This window comes from Aythya ferina (assembly GCF_964211825.1).
Source record: "Aythya ferina genome assembly, chromosome: 24".
NCBI lineage: Eukaryota > Metazoa > Chordata > Aves > Anseriformes > Anatidae > Aythya > Aythya ferina.
This window is the reverse complement of record NC_140322.1, coordinates 1,326,476-1,340,503: the sequence shown is the minus strand read 5'-3', so window position 1 is coordinate 1,340,503 and position 14,028 is coordinate 1,326,476. Positions and strand designations below refer to the sequence as shown.

At 53.2% G+C, this 14,028-nt stretch overlaps 1 protein-coding gene across 14 annotated transcripts in view; it reads left to right on the top strand.

Moving 5' to 3' along the window:
• The first annotated feature begins 158 nt into the window (after positions 1-158).
• Positions 159-14,028, top strand: part of NFYC (nuclear transcription factor Y subunit gamma) — a 28,230-nt gene continuing 14,360 nt past the window's right edge. For 7 of the 14 annotated variants that reach the window (XM_084497126.1, XM_084497125.1, XM_084497133.1 and 4 more), the window contains exons 1-3: positions 159-287; positions 9,961-10,073; positions 13,411-13,482. In XM_084497126.1, coding sequence (XP_084353252.1) covers positions 9,969-10,073; positions 13,411-13,482 — 177 coding nt within the window. In that variant the 5' untranslated portion in view covers positions 159-287; positions 9,961-9,968. Of the gene's footprint in view, positions 288-639; positions 768-1,981; positions 2,046-2,197; positions 2,347-9,960; positions 10,074-13,366; positions 13,483-14,028 lie in introns of those variants that run through there. The other 7 variants (XM_084497135.1, XM_084497132.1, XM_084497129.1 and 4 more) reach the window with 6 other exon arrangements.

The window sequence follows — 14,028 nt, the reverse complement described above, 5'->3', positions numbered from 1 at the left end:
CCGCCGCCTCAGCGCGAACTCTCGCGAGACCTCGGCGCGGGTCACGCGCCTGCGCGCTGCGCCGGCGCAAGGGGGGAAGGGGCGGGGCGCCCTCCCGAGCCGCCTCACGGCGCCGCCGCCATCTTGGTCCGCGGCCGCTGGGCGCTCGCCGGGCTCCCGCCGCCCCCCCCCCCTCCCTCCTCCCCTTCCCCTCCCCTCCGGGTCCTCTCCCGTTGCCAGCCGGGCGCGGGGGGCAGCGCGGGCTCCTCCCAGCCCGAGCGGAGGCTTCGCGGCGCTCGTTGGGGCCGGTGAGTGGCGGGGCCGAGGGGCGGGGGGGAGGCGGCGGCGGCGGCCGGCGGAGGGGGCGCGGGGCGGGGGCGGCCCTCAGGGGCTCCCCCCTCCCCCTCCATCCCCGCCCCCCACCCCGGGCTGCTGGGTTCCGATTGGCCGCGCCGCGCCGCTCCGCGCCCGCTGATTGGCTGGCGGCGGGGGTGGAGGCGGGAGAGGGGAGCCGGGCGCTGATTGGGTGCCGCGGGGGAGCGGGGCGGTGATTGGCTGCTGAGCGCGCGCGCGCGCGCGCGGGGCGGGAGGGGGCAGGAAGCCGGGGCTGGGGGCGGCGGGGGGGGGGAACGGGAGGGGCGGGGGGGGGGGAGGAGGCACCAAGAGGGGGGCGGCGCGGTGTTTTGGGCCCTTTCCGGGGCTTTTTGGGGCTTTTTCTACCCCGGAAGCCTCTGGGGGGGTCTCTAAGGGGGAGAGGCCGAAGCCCGGTAACGGTCCGGGGCCTCCCGGTACGTGGTGGGGGGGGGGGGTGAGGGGCCTGCAGGCCGCGGGCAGGGCCTGAGGGCGGCCCCGGTGACGGGAGCGGGGCGGGGGCTGCTCGGGGTCCGGCCCCGTTCCCTTCCCGTTCCCTCCGGGGCCCTGCCAGGCCTCGCGGTGCTCCCGGGGGAAAGGAGCGAGGGTCCCGGCGCCCTCCCAGCGCTGCCTCTCCTCGGTTGAAGCCCCCCCCCGCGCCTGCCGTGTCCCGGTGCCGGCCTGGCGGTGCTCGGATACATCCCGGTGTAACTCCGCCGCCCTCGGGCAGCCTCCCGCTGCTTGTGCTGCCCTCGCTTGGGGCACCGGCGGCTGCCCGTGACCTTGGGCTGCCCAGCACAGCACGGGGAGGATTTGGGGGAGCTCGGGGCGCCGAGCTGCTTGCCCCCAGTGAGGAAGGGGGAGGCCAAGGGGGCAGCCAGCCCCTAGGCAGATGCGTGACCTTGAGCTGGGCTCTGGCCCTGCGGTGCCGGCCGGTTCCCCGAGGGCTTCGTGCCCCCGGGAGGTGACCCCTGGTCGGTGGCGGGGTTCTTGTGGCACCCCGGTGACGCCCGGTGCCAGCCCCTGATGGTGCGGGATCCATCGCCTCCCCGTAGCCTCGTGGTGGGATGCTTGCCGTGGGATTGGGGCAGTGCCGGAGCTCAGCTGTGCACCGTGATTCCAGAAATTAAATAATAATAATAATTAATAACAAAACAACAATAATAATAGCAATAATTATAATCCAGCAGTAGTATTGGTCCCCATGGCTGGGCCCGTGTGCTGCTGGGGGGCTGCGGGGCAGCCCTGGTGAGGCAGGGACCAGCCTGGGCATCACCTTTTAATTTGTTTTATTTTATTTTATTTATTTTTTATATTTTAGTTTCTTTTAACATAACTTTTATATTTTATTTTCTTTTATTTTTATATCTTATACTCATATTTTACAATTTTAATACATTATATTTCATCTATCTATATACATTATGTTCCATTTATTATATTTATTTCATTTTATTTTATTTTTTATTTTATTTATTTTTATTCCCCCCCCACCCCCAGCCCTGACCCCGCGCCCCAGGACGCGCCGCTGGAAGGGGCGGGGGGGAGGAGCAACCCCCCTTGAGCGACAGCTGCGCGGACCAATCGGCGGCCTCGCTCCGCCCCCTCCGCGTGCCCGACCGGGCGCTGGGTGGCCAATGGGAGCCGGGGGGCGTGGCCTCGGCGCCGAGGGGCCGCGGGCGGGCTCTGCTCTGACCCCTGCGCCGCCTCTCAAGGTAACTTGCAAACAGGAAGCGGGCGGCCGGGCTGCTCCGCCGCCGGCAGCCAATAGGAACGCGGGGCCGCGGCTCCCCCCGCTGCTCTCAGCCAATGGGAGCGAGCTGGGCGGGCCCAGCAGGGTAGGCTGAGCGGCTGCTCTTAAAGGGCCAGGCGGCCGCCGGTGCGGCGGGGACGCGGAGCGGCGGCGGGCAGGGGTCAGCTGAAAGACAAAGCCATGGCGGGCCCCGCCGCCACCCCCCGCGCCTCAGCGCCGCCGTTTCCAGCACGGAGGCCGAGCCCTGAGCCTCCCGCGGCCCGGTAAGGCCAACACGGGGCGGCGGCGGCGGGGTTGAGGCCTTGGGGGGGGGGCAGCGGGGCCCGGGGCTGAGCCCCCGGTGAGGCCCGGGGGGGGATGGGGGAGGGGCTGGGCCGCGCCCGGTAACGGGAGGGGATGGGGGAGGGGATGGGGGGGGGCAGCGCCTTCCCCGGTGGCACCGCTTGGACGTGGGGGGGGCTCCCCCGGTAGTGCCCGGCCTCACGGAGCCGGCCCCGGTCCAACCGGAGCACCCCCGGTATGGGGGGGGTATGGGGGGGTGGGGGTGCCCCCCATAGGGCCCGCAGCCCCCGCTGAAGGTCACCGGGTGCCGCAGATCGGGGGGGGGGGGGTGGAAAGCGGCTCCTCTCCCCCCCCACACCCCCCTCCCGGGCCCTGCCGGTGGGCACCGGGGCTTCACCGGCAGCCCCCGAGCTCCCCCCGAGGCTCCGAGGGCCGGGAGGGGGCAGCTCCAGGCCGGCTCTCGGCAGCACCGGTGACCTTGAGGCTGCCCGGCGGCACGGCTCCGGGGGGGGAAGGACAAAGTTTGCTGGCGGCACTTTGGCCCAGAATTAATAAATAATAAATAAAATTAAAAAATAAAGGTGGGAAACGGGGGCTGAGCACCGGGGCACCGGGGGCACAGGGGGTGGATGCAGGTGGGATTGGGGTGGGATTGATGCCGGGGGATGGGGCACGGGGCTGGGGGGTGCTGGGGGTCTTTGCCATCCTAATCTATGCTGCAGGTACTCGCAGCCCTGTGTTTGGCCCTTTTCTGCCCCAAATCTGCTGCCTGTTGGCCTTAAAACTGCTGCTTTAGGACCTGAAGGTGCTGGCGTTGCTCAGCACCTTTCCGTAGGGTGAGTAGAGGAGCGAGCAGGGGGCTGCCCCTCGGGGCTGGCCCCAACCCGGAGCTGTCCCTGAGCCGTGGCAGCCTCCGGGTGTTGTTTCAGTGCCTCGATCCCAGTTCAGACCAGCAGGAAATGTCCCCTTGTCACGGTGCCTGGTGCTGGTTTCAGATCCGAGAAGGGGCAGAGTGAAGGGGTGGAGTGGAAGCCGTCCCAGTAAGCACTGGGAGCACTGGGGGGGTTCTCCAGGACGCCCCAATAGCACTCAGATCCTCAGCAGGGCAGCGGGCGGAGGTGCAGGGTGTGCTGCGGGGATGGAGCTCATTGTTTGGAGATGTTTCAAGGCATTTTTCCTTGAAATTGGGGTGCGTTGAGCTGCTGCCTGCCTTCGAGGGGTAGCAGAAGGTGAGAGAACGTGTGGAGGCCTTGATGTAAATAAGAAATCCTGCAGAAGTCCTCGTTACAGCCCATATTAACCTTATTTCAGTGCCAGAGCTTGCAAAAGGCCATCCAGGTGTAAGGGAAGGTGCTGCCTGGTCATCAGAGGTGAGGAGCAGCAGGAAAGCCACAAAGCTTGGAAAGGGATTTGGTGTGCAAGTGGGAGGAAGGTGGTGCCCTCAGCCCCTTCAGCCAGAGCCCGGTTCCTTCTTAATTTGGTTTTTAATCAGGCCAGGGGCTTGTGTTTCCTATCGTGGTGACATCTGCCTTCCAGCAGCGTGGGCACGCGAAGCAGTTTCCTAATTCCAGGGCACATCAGGCTGCCCGTGTCGTAAGGGAATTAAATTTGCCTGATTGGTCGCTTCAACTCTTCCCTTACCGTTTTGGTTTAAAAAAAAGGACAATTTACCGTGTGCCTCCTAGTCTCAAAAAATGTAGTGACTGCTACGAGGGGCACTGGCTGCAGGATCAACCTTCAGGATCGCTGCCAGAGCTCCCCAGGAGCTCCAGGAAGTGTTTTTTTTTGTTGTGTGTTTGTCTTTTTTCTTCTCAAAAAAAAAAAAAGAAAATAATTCTATGTGCTGAGCTCTCATTCAGGGGATTTTCTTCCGCCGCCTCCGGCTTGCTGTCGCGTTCGGTCACTTCCTGGTGGATGGAAGTGGGTCACTTTGAGTCGGCTCCTTCGTTGACTGAAGGTGACCCCAAAGATTTGCATGTTTATAGCCCAGGATGGGGTGAAAACAAGCAGGCCTGCTTGCTCCATCCTGTCTGCCCGCTGAGCGCTGTGGGCTGTGCTCACTGGGGCCAGATTTGCAGATCCTGGGTGGCAGAAATCTCGTGTCTGTGTCTACATCGATAATTATTTTAATTTTGCAACATGCCTTGTGATATTTTAAGTTATAAAACCGAGTAAAGAGGGAAATAGGAACACGGAGCATCCCAATGACCCTACAGCCCCTGAAAGCCATACATTCACTTCGTTTTCTACCAGGACTAACGAGGTTCCCAGAAGATGTGCCTGCTAACAGCTGGCCCAGCCTCTCGCTGCTCTAAATCCATCCCAGGCTTCTGTGAACGTCTCACGTTTGTCATTCATCTTTTGTAGGTTGCATCCACTGCTGTAGCTGCCGTGGTGCGGTTTTAATTGTGCTTCCTGACTTGCCCTCTTCCCTCTCCAGCAGCACGGCGGTGGCTGAGGCTAAAAATGCAGCAGAAGAGCACAGAAACATGCTCAACTTGTGGCATAACCTTGCCCGAGGTGTGCTGCGGTGTCAAGTGATCACCCTCTGGTCCAGCTGCTGCCCCGTGAGCACCCCGTTCAGCTTCCTCAGCCACCGAAGCTGTGAGGGTATTGAAGGGATGAGAAAACGCGAGGGCACTCAGGAGGGCTTGCTGCACAGAAGCTCGTAATTTCATGCAGAATTCTTTATAAATCATTCAGAATATTCCAGGACTGCGGCTTAACAGCAAGCTCCAGGGCTGTCTGATCCATCCACGCTCACCGGGCGTGCTCCTGGTGCTGCCAAGCCGTGGAAGAAACGTGTGAGTGATGCGATCAGAACTTCAGTTGCCTAAAATACGAGCAAATTCCCCCAAAATCCAGGTGAGACCCCGCTGATAGTACCCAAAATGCTGCTCAAGAGCAGCTTTTGGGAGCCTTTGGTGTCCGGCTGTTGGCGGACACCGAGCAGGAGCCCCCCAAAGCTGGAAGCAGGCACTGGGTTACAAAATAAAGGGGAGCAAATAAAGATGTCCCAGGAGCAAGAGAAGCATCGTGAGGTGCGTGGCTTGTAAATTCTTCCAACCATACGAGGCAGCAAGGCGATTTTGTGCCGGGTTCCTTGAGGTCAGAGGCTCTGGAGCCAGGTACCCGAGCTGCAGCTTTGTCCCTGTGTGTGCCACCTGCCTTGTTGTGTGAAGCAGACTCGCCGAACTTGAACGCTCCTCACTTAAAAGAGCTTTTCCATTTCTGCTGGCTGCTTAATTTAGGAGCTGAAGAGCCAGCAGGGTTCATCGTAGACACTTGTTATTATTTGTCTGGGAATTTTCTCCCTTTGCTGCTTGCTCCATGCCTGCCAAAACTGCGCTGCAAACAGCAGCTCTTTAATAATGTTTAACTGTTGAAATACCAAATATCAAGTGTGACCCTTGTGCTCCTTCAGTCAAAGAAGAAAGGAAAGTAAAATAACCAGTGCAAACAGCAATCCAGATTATTTTGTTTGCTTTAACTTTTAAAAGAAAACCAGTCCAGCGCTGGTTTTTATGTGGTGGTTTAATCTTCGCAGCCTGGCTTTTTGGCTTGGAGGCCGGCTCACAATTTGTAGTGTGGTTTCTGTGCCATGCCATCCTGCTCGTGGCTTTCTCCTACGAGCCTCGGGTGTATTTATGTGCAGGCACAAAACCCTGCCCAGCATTAAAAATAGTCTGCGCGTGGCTTCAGCCTTTCTGTGCGCGGTTTAATGAGGACTGCTGCTGGACGGGGGGCTTTGAGCGGGGCTGTTCGGCACTCGGTGCACTGCAAATAGAAACCTCGGGTGTTATAAATTGGGTACAATTCCTGGGATTTTTATTCTCCTGAAAGGGCAAAGCTAACTGACAATGACCTGCCCGAGATTCTCATCCCATTGTGTGCCTGCTGCGTTGAGGTACGGAGCTCACCACATTTTCTCCAGGTGCTGTAGGATATTCCCTCGTCCTGTGTCCCCGAAGCGGTTTGCAGCAGCAGTTCTCGTTCCTGCCAAGCCTGCCCAGGCAGCACCACGTCCAGGAGGAGATTTGGGCTCGGTTTTGTCTTCGTGCAGCTCTCTGCAAGATCCAGGCTGTAATTCCACATTGCACTCAGTGTCAGAGAGGTTATCAGGGCAATTTCTGCTCTGCATGAGCAAAATCAGGTTGGTTCCTCACACCTGCTGCCTCCCACGGGGAGGAGCACGAGGTGCTGGGGTGGCAGCAGCAAAAACCCCAAATCCCAGCGGTGCTGCTGCTGGTGGCAGGTGGGCAGTGGGTGGCCCCCAGCAGGTTTGGCCCCGCTGCGGTTAAGGGGCCGTGTGTTGGAGCTGGCCACCCAGGCCCCCCTCGCCTTGGCCTCGCAGCTCCTTTGGGCTGAAATCAAACGCTGTGCCTGGGAGGGATGAGACCAGAAGTAACGTGTTGGAGGCATCGGGGAGGCAATGTTCAAACGGTGCTTTGAAGATAAAATGCACGCTGCTAAGTGCTCCGAGAAGAAAGGGCTGGAAGACACCCGAAGAGGTCATCCTGTTCATGCTTCTGCCCCGAGGCAAGACCAACCCGACCGGAGCCCTTCCTGACTTGTTTGTGCAACCTTCTCTTAAAGACCTTAGGCGAGAAGCACTCGGTGCCCTCCGCAGGTAATTTAGGCTGGGATTTAACTCTCCTGACCACCAGGGAAATGTAGAAACGTGCACCTCGTCCAGCGCCCTGGAATCATCCTCCCCGCAGCCAGGAGCAGCAATTTGGGGTGCCAGCAGTGTGTGATGCTGCAGGAGGGAAAGGTTGAAATAAAACTGAGGAATTGCAGCAGCTTCGTGTGATGGCGAGCTGGAAGGAAGCGTTTGGATTTTAAATTGGGTTGGTTTTGCAGAAAGCCTCTTGGGTTTGCTTTGGAAATTTGGAAGTTTGTGTTTTCATCCAGAGTGCGGCTTCAGAACCTTGTAGGTTTGTGAGCGTGACCTTGTCCCGCTACCTGAAAAGCTGCCTTGGATATTTAGGTGTCTTACAGGAATGGAAAAGAGTTCCCCTATCTTTGGGGTGAATGATTTTGGCCCATGTTTGAGCATTAGCTTTATTTGTGATTTGTTACCTGTGCGTGATGGTGTTAGTTCTGACGCTGCAGTGACAGCATCACCGTGGCTGTGCCATGCTGAAGGACTTGTGGTGTACACGGAATGGTAAGGGCAGTTTTGTGTTATCTCCTGAGTGTTTTCCACCTCGTAACGGGGAGGTGGAGCTGGGCCGCTTCATCTAGGACTGGAATTCCAGGATTGTGGCCTGAGGGTGTCGCGTGTGCTGAAAGCAGCGAAATAAATTGGTACCTGTTGAGCTGGAGGGTTTTACAAAGCACCTCGCTTTCTCCAAAGGTGCCTTCAGATGAGGCAGGGGTGGATGTTCATCAGGAAGGCAGTTCTGGGACAATCCCATACAGGTGTTGGCTATGATGCCCCAAGCTTATCTGCAAAAAAATCATCATAAGATGCAGCGAGTTAACGGGGTGCTGGGATCTGACTACTTAGTTAACGTGAGCTTGGTTGGTAAACGTATTGTAAGGCCACAGGGGGCAAAACCAACAAAAAAGAAACAACGTGGGATGGTTGGGGGGATCCTAAGGCAACCTCAGCAGCGATTCTGTATTTGAATGGTGGTAAAACCTTGGGGGGGGCTTTTTTTGCAGCGGCGTTTTTCAGAAATACTCGTTCTGTTCTGATTTGTGGCTGTAATCGAAGGATGTTGAAGCGAAGCATCTGTCCAAATTTCCATCTCGTTGCTTTTCAGCCTCTCCCTTCAGATTTAGCCATTTTGGGGGACTTTGGTGTCTTCGTGGTTGCTTTGTGCTCCTCTGAAGCGAGCTGCCCCAGGATCTTGTGTTTAATGCTTGTAGGTGATGTGCTGCGATGAGCAGGAGAGCTCAAATTGCCGCCTGTTGCTGGCTGATGGGCTCGGTGAGCACCTTTGGGGCCAGGCCTCTGTATTTCACCCTTCAGCTTCTTTTTTCCTGAGTCTGGGAACAAAATGCTCGCCTTCCCGGGGTGTATGTCTGTGACATCTATGTCCTGCTGCAGACTTGTTTCTGGAGTAAAGTTTTGAGTAGCTTTAACAGGCTTTTTCTGTTCAGGCTTTTATTTTGGCGTCTGTAGTTATTTTTTCTCTTAAGTTTACCAAAAAATCACCCTGTCGGTGACTCTTGCTACAACTCTCACTCAATTTCCTGACGATCCTCATCAGCAGTCTCCTGAAGCTCAGCTGTCCCTTGGGCAAGCAGGAGGCTGTTCACTTCGCCTTCTGAAATCAGAAAAAAACCTGGGTCTGCCTCAAAGATAGGAATTTTTTGGATTAATCAGGAGGATTTCTGAACTCTAGGTTGTTCGAGGAACTGTTGCTTCTGAGGGTTTTGTAGCTCGTTGTATTCCGGCACGGCGTTTGAGTGGGTTGAACGCAAGTCATTTGTATTTCTCAATAAAGCCTTGAGAAGTGATTTGGCTTGTCATCGGGCTGGATCGCATCTCCAGTTGCAGCAAAGCCCCTGGCTGGTGGTGGTGGTGAAATATTGCCAGCGTGGAGCAGATCTGAAGCATCAGCTTCTATTTATCTGCCTAAACTCCTCTTTGTCTGGATTTGACACCGCAGATCAAGGGGGGGGAAATCAAGTGCCAATTTAAAATTGTCAGTAGACTATTTCTCTCTCTGTATTTTCTTATAAATACTTGAACTATCTCAGTTTGTGGGCGGGCAGGATTGTCATGCAAATAGTTGTCGGGGAGTCCTCAGGTCGCTGATTTCCATCGGAGCCCTGCCTGCCGTCCTCCCCGTCTTGAACTCTTGCCTTGAGACTGCAAACACGATCCGTGCTCCTCCTCGTCATCCTCCCCAGGTTAATTAAAGAAAAATGCAGCTCTTCGTAGACTCTGCTGGCATTCAGCACAGTGCCTCTGTGCATGGGAGGTGCCAGCCCTGTCCCTTGGGGCTCTGCTCCTCGGCCGTCCTGGGTGTAAGTGTGTGTTGGGCACGGCTGCCCCTTGGGGATCTTGCTGGAGCCAGGATCCTGCCGGTGTGCTAAAAACAGTGCAAATCCACCAAACCGGACACCCTGCAAACAGGCACAGAATAACTGATTAAATTACAGTTTTTAGAAGTAATATCAGGCTGACATTGATGCTCTGGCTTCACCTTGAGGGGCGTTTGGTGCCGTGTCCCGCGCTGTTGTTGGCTGCAGCAAGCAGCAGAAGAACTGACTGTAGGGCAGGTGAGCACTGCAGTGCGAGCTGTGGCTGGCCATGGTCGTGGTCTGTGACTCCTTGTGAAGAGGCAGAGCTGGAAGAAGGAATCAGCAGCCTTCAGTTCCTTTTCTTTTTTCTATATGTTCTTTTTTTAATCTTTGGAAAACCAAATAAAATTAAATCAAAACACTTTGCGGAGGCTGTGAGTATCTCTCACGTCGTTGCTGTGACCTGCACTGGCAGATCTTTGCCAATTTTCCTGGCGCTGAGCCAGGCTGGCCCCTTTCTGTGTTCCTGGGATTCGGAGGGAATCTGCGTGCCTTTGACTCCCTCATCCTTCCCTCAGCACTAACCCTTTCCCATTTTTCTTTTTTCCTCCCAGTTTCCAGCATGTCCACAGATGGCAGCTTCGGTACAGCTGGCAACAGCGATGCCCAGCAAAGCCTCCAGTCCTTCTGGCCACGGGTCATGGAGGAGATCCGCAACCTCACAGTGGTAAGTGTCTCCTCCAGTTGTGCTATTTCTGGAGGATTAGCCTCTTTTTGGACGTGTTCCTGCTGCTCGCGGGGTTGGCTGTTCACACACAGCGAGGTGGCCCTAAGAGCTGATCGTCGTCCAGCCGGGTTTTGGACTGTTTGCTACAACCCTCAGAACCTGAGGCAGGCACTGGAAGAAAGAAGAAGGTTAACTGAACGTTTAACAGGCTAAATGATAACCTTGGCAGCTTCTTGCATGGGTATTATGGTCTGGGGGGCAAAGAGGAAGAGATTTTAAAATACATCCAGGTATAAGGGGAGCTGCCAGCAGGAGGTTAAGGGATTTGAGACCATGCCTCACGCTGTAGCAGGCTGTTCAAACTCAGGAATACAAAATCTGCGACAAGCATTGCTTCCATGTAAGGATATCCTTACCAAAATACACCTCTTAATCCTCCCCACCCCCGTTATGGATTCAGACATCTGGCTATTGGCAGCCAGTTAGGATTTTGTGAATGGATTTTTGGGTTTAGGCTTCCGTGTGTAGCCGTCGTGCCCTCTTTCAGTCAAGCCTCCTTTGACAAGCCTGAAGTCTTGCAACTCCCTTGAATGCCAAGCACATCATCACTTGCTTTATTAATTTAAAGGCATTTGATTAAAAAAAATCAGGTATAGGCTGAGAATAAGAATATTCAGTAGCTTCTCTTTTGTTTTTTTTTTTCCCATCCCCAAAAGAGATGTGCCTGAGAACAAGGGCATATAATAAAAATGACTTTTCAGGAGAGATTGAGAGATGACTGTGATACTGTGGTCCTGAAAGCACGCTGCCGTGCTTGTAATGTGACTGGAAACAAAAGAGCTCCAGTGGAAGATGGGTTGTTCAAAGTGAAAACCCCAATCAAGGAGTTTGAAGATAAGCTGCTTTTTTCAGCCTGCGTGCGGATAGTTGATTAAAGAAACAGATGTAGAATTTTGTATGCATAACCAGAATTAATTACTTTCCTCTTTTCAGTGCAGTGAATTCTGGTGTTCGAGAGCTGTAGTTTGTCTTCATCTCCACATGAAAGGGGTTTATTCTGCAGCTTATCAAGGATGGGCAGCTTAATTTTTAACTGCTGCATGAATCTATTTATTGCATCGCAAGGTAGTAAGCCCCTGAAAAATTAGCTGAGGATGCTGAAGGGGAGATGGCGAGGAAGAGGGATAACAGCAGCGTAATCAAACCCTGAAATTTTTTGTGCATCTTATTGAAAGGGCTCCCGTGTTTGTGGACGTAAGTACCTTTGGAGCTCGTCTGCTTGTACTGCGTAGTAGAGGTCAGAGCAGCTCTCTGGTGGAGAAGCCTGCTCTGCTTGCCTGCTTTTCACAGCTCTCTCTGGTTCTGTGCACTTGCCATGTGCCACCACTAGCTGGAATTCAGGGGAGGAGAGAAGGGAGCTGCTTTATAGGAACGAACCAGAGGTCCCTGTTCTCTGCCCCGCAGGACAAAAGGGACTGTAGCCTAATCTTGGAGAAATAGGAAACGAGACCAGGCTGAAACCAGCACTTCAGCTCCACAGTGAGTTCGAAGTGGCCTGTGAACACATCGAGACCTAATTTGGAAAAAAGAAAAGATGAAGAATCGGTGCCTGAAGTTTGTTGTGCTGGGCAGTAGCCAGTAGTGGTCATGCTTCCCTTCAGCATGGCACTTGCGTATTAATTTTGATTTATGTGACGTTTGCCCGTCAGCCTTAAAGGAATAAAGGAGCTTTAAATTTCTGCGATTTCTCTCACCGTCTCTTTTCTCTAATGATTTTAATAGCATCGTACCTTGTGCAACACACTTGGGAGTGCAAGTGTCTGCTTGCAGCTCTGCTGCTCGTGGAAGTGAACTGCTTAGCACCATGAAGAGCCTTACAAATTAGGAATTTGGTCTTCATCTTTCTTTGAGGCTTGCCCAAACCTCACAGGGCTCTTTAAAAGGGAATGAGCTTTAAAAAAAAATAAACTCCAGAAAACCTCGGGGATATTTTTTCATGCCCTGGCAACCCCTGAAGCTGTTTATGTGGCAGTCACTGGTTGGAAGTGCCACCCTCAGCACGCTGTGAGTTCAAGCACCGGGCTCAGCCCTGGCTGTTCTCTTCTCCCATTGCCCCAAGTCCTTCCAAAACACCCCCCTGGCCCTGCTGCTGCCACATTCACACTTCTTTCCAGAGCAAGGGCAGACTTTTCTATTTATTTATATATATACAGACACACACAGCCCTAAAATAAGATAATTTTTTATATATAACTTAACTAAAATACCCCCTGCTGGAGTGCTGGCTGGGCCATGTACAGCTTCCATATTTTGTTTCAATAGAAAGCAGCATTTTCAGCATTTTTTCCCCTCTTTTGTTTCACTAACATGTCTCGCAGTGCTTTCTTCCCCAGAGAAATGAGTTTCCTTTTATTTCTTTTGACATTCTTGTAGAGAAGGGAAAAGATGTTTTTGAGCAGCCCTTTTGTGGGCAGGGATTCTGCATTCCTGACACGATGGTACGTAGCCTTTATCCCTCTTTTAAGGGGCTCCTGTTAGCAAAGCTGCATTTTTTATTCCTCTGTATCTTCGGAGAGGGGAGACCAAGGCTTGTAGTGAAGCTCAGCAGCTTCCCTCACCCCCAGAGGGAGGTGTTGGTGCCTCCTTCCACGCTCGGTGGCATCTCTGTTGCTGCACACGTCGGGTTCGTGCTCACAGCTGAGCAGGATGATTGATTGCAGTGACAGCTCTCTCTCTCTCTCGCCGTCTCTTAAACCATCATTACACCATTTTGAGTCAGCGCTTCTTTTTGCTGGAGAATTGCAAGAAATCCATCTGAAAACGGGAACGGAAGAGGTTTTTGGACAAGGCTCTTGCGGAGGTTTTTGACACCAGAACCTGTGTTGAACAACAGTGAAGTGCAAGTAAAGGATTTCATCCTGTGGCCCCACAGAGCTCCTGTTTGCCCTCGTTTTCTCAAGTGACTTTTTGCAAATTCCATTGCTTTCTGGGTCCTAAGACACCTAATTGAATTAGTTGCTTCAAATACCCATTTCTGCCTCTATTTATAACATCAGAAACATTCTGTTCTGCAGAATGACTTCAGCTTTGAGGTGAAATTGTAACTGCAAGTGTCTGACAGAAGATTGAAGTACAACTGTACCAGTATAAAACACAGAAAAACAGATGAGAATGCTTGGATCTGCAGAGAAACTGCCATCCCTCAAAGAAACTAAGTTATTTTTATCTAGTTTTAGCCAGTTCAGTTTTGGACAGTACCGATTTATTTTAACATTTCTTTCTTTTGTTTTCAGTTAAGTATCGCTAAAGAGTCTCTCAAATCTGAATCTCTCTGCAGAAAGACTTCAGAGTTCAAGAACTGCCCCTGGCTCGTATTAAGAAGATAATGAAGCTAGATGAGGATGTGAAGGTACAATCGTGGCTTTTTTTCCTAGGTGTTTATGACCCTTCTGGTGGATGTTGTAGCGATAATTCCTTGCAATTCATTACTCATTATTGTTACTGTGTGTAGTTATTTTTAAAGCACATTATAGAGCAATTGCCTGGGATGCAGTATCAGCTGGCCTGGTGTAATTAAACTGAACTGGGAGAGCGGAGTCATTTGGGATCTTTGCTTAAGACTTTTGCAATTGTGCTTGCTTCTGTTAAACAGCAATTTACTGCATCGTTCTGGGCATTTTCTCCTTCGTTTGTTTTCTCTAGTGCTTAACTGTTTTTTTCTCGTGTTTCCTCCTTATTTTTCTCAACTCTTTCACAAAGCTGTAGGGTGTTTAATGTGATCTCACGTAAATGTGTGATATGCTGTTTAAAGTTCTCCGGAAAAACAAATAATAATTTAGGTAGATAACATGGGTTTGATACCAGTATTTGAGCTGAACCCTTGACGTGTGACTGATGAAGACAACATGTGAGTTGACTGATTAAAACTTGGCAGCATTTTATGAAAATAGAGGAA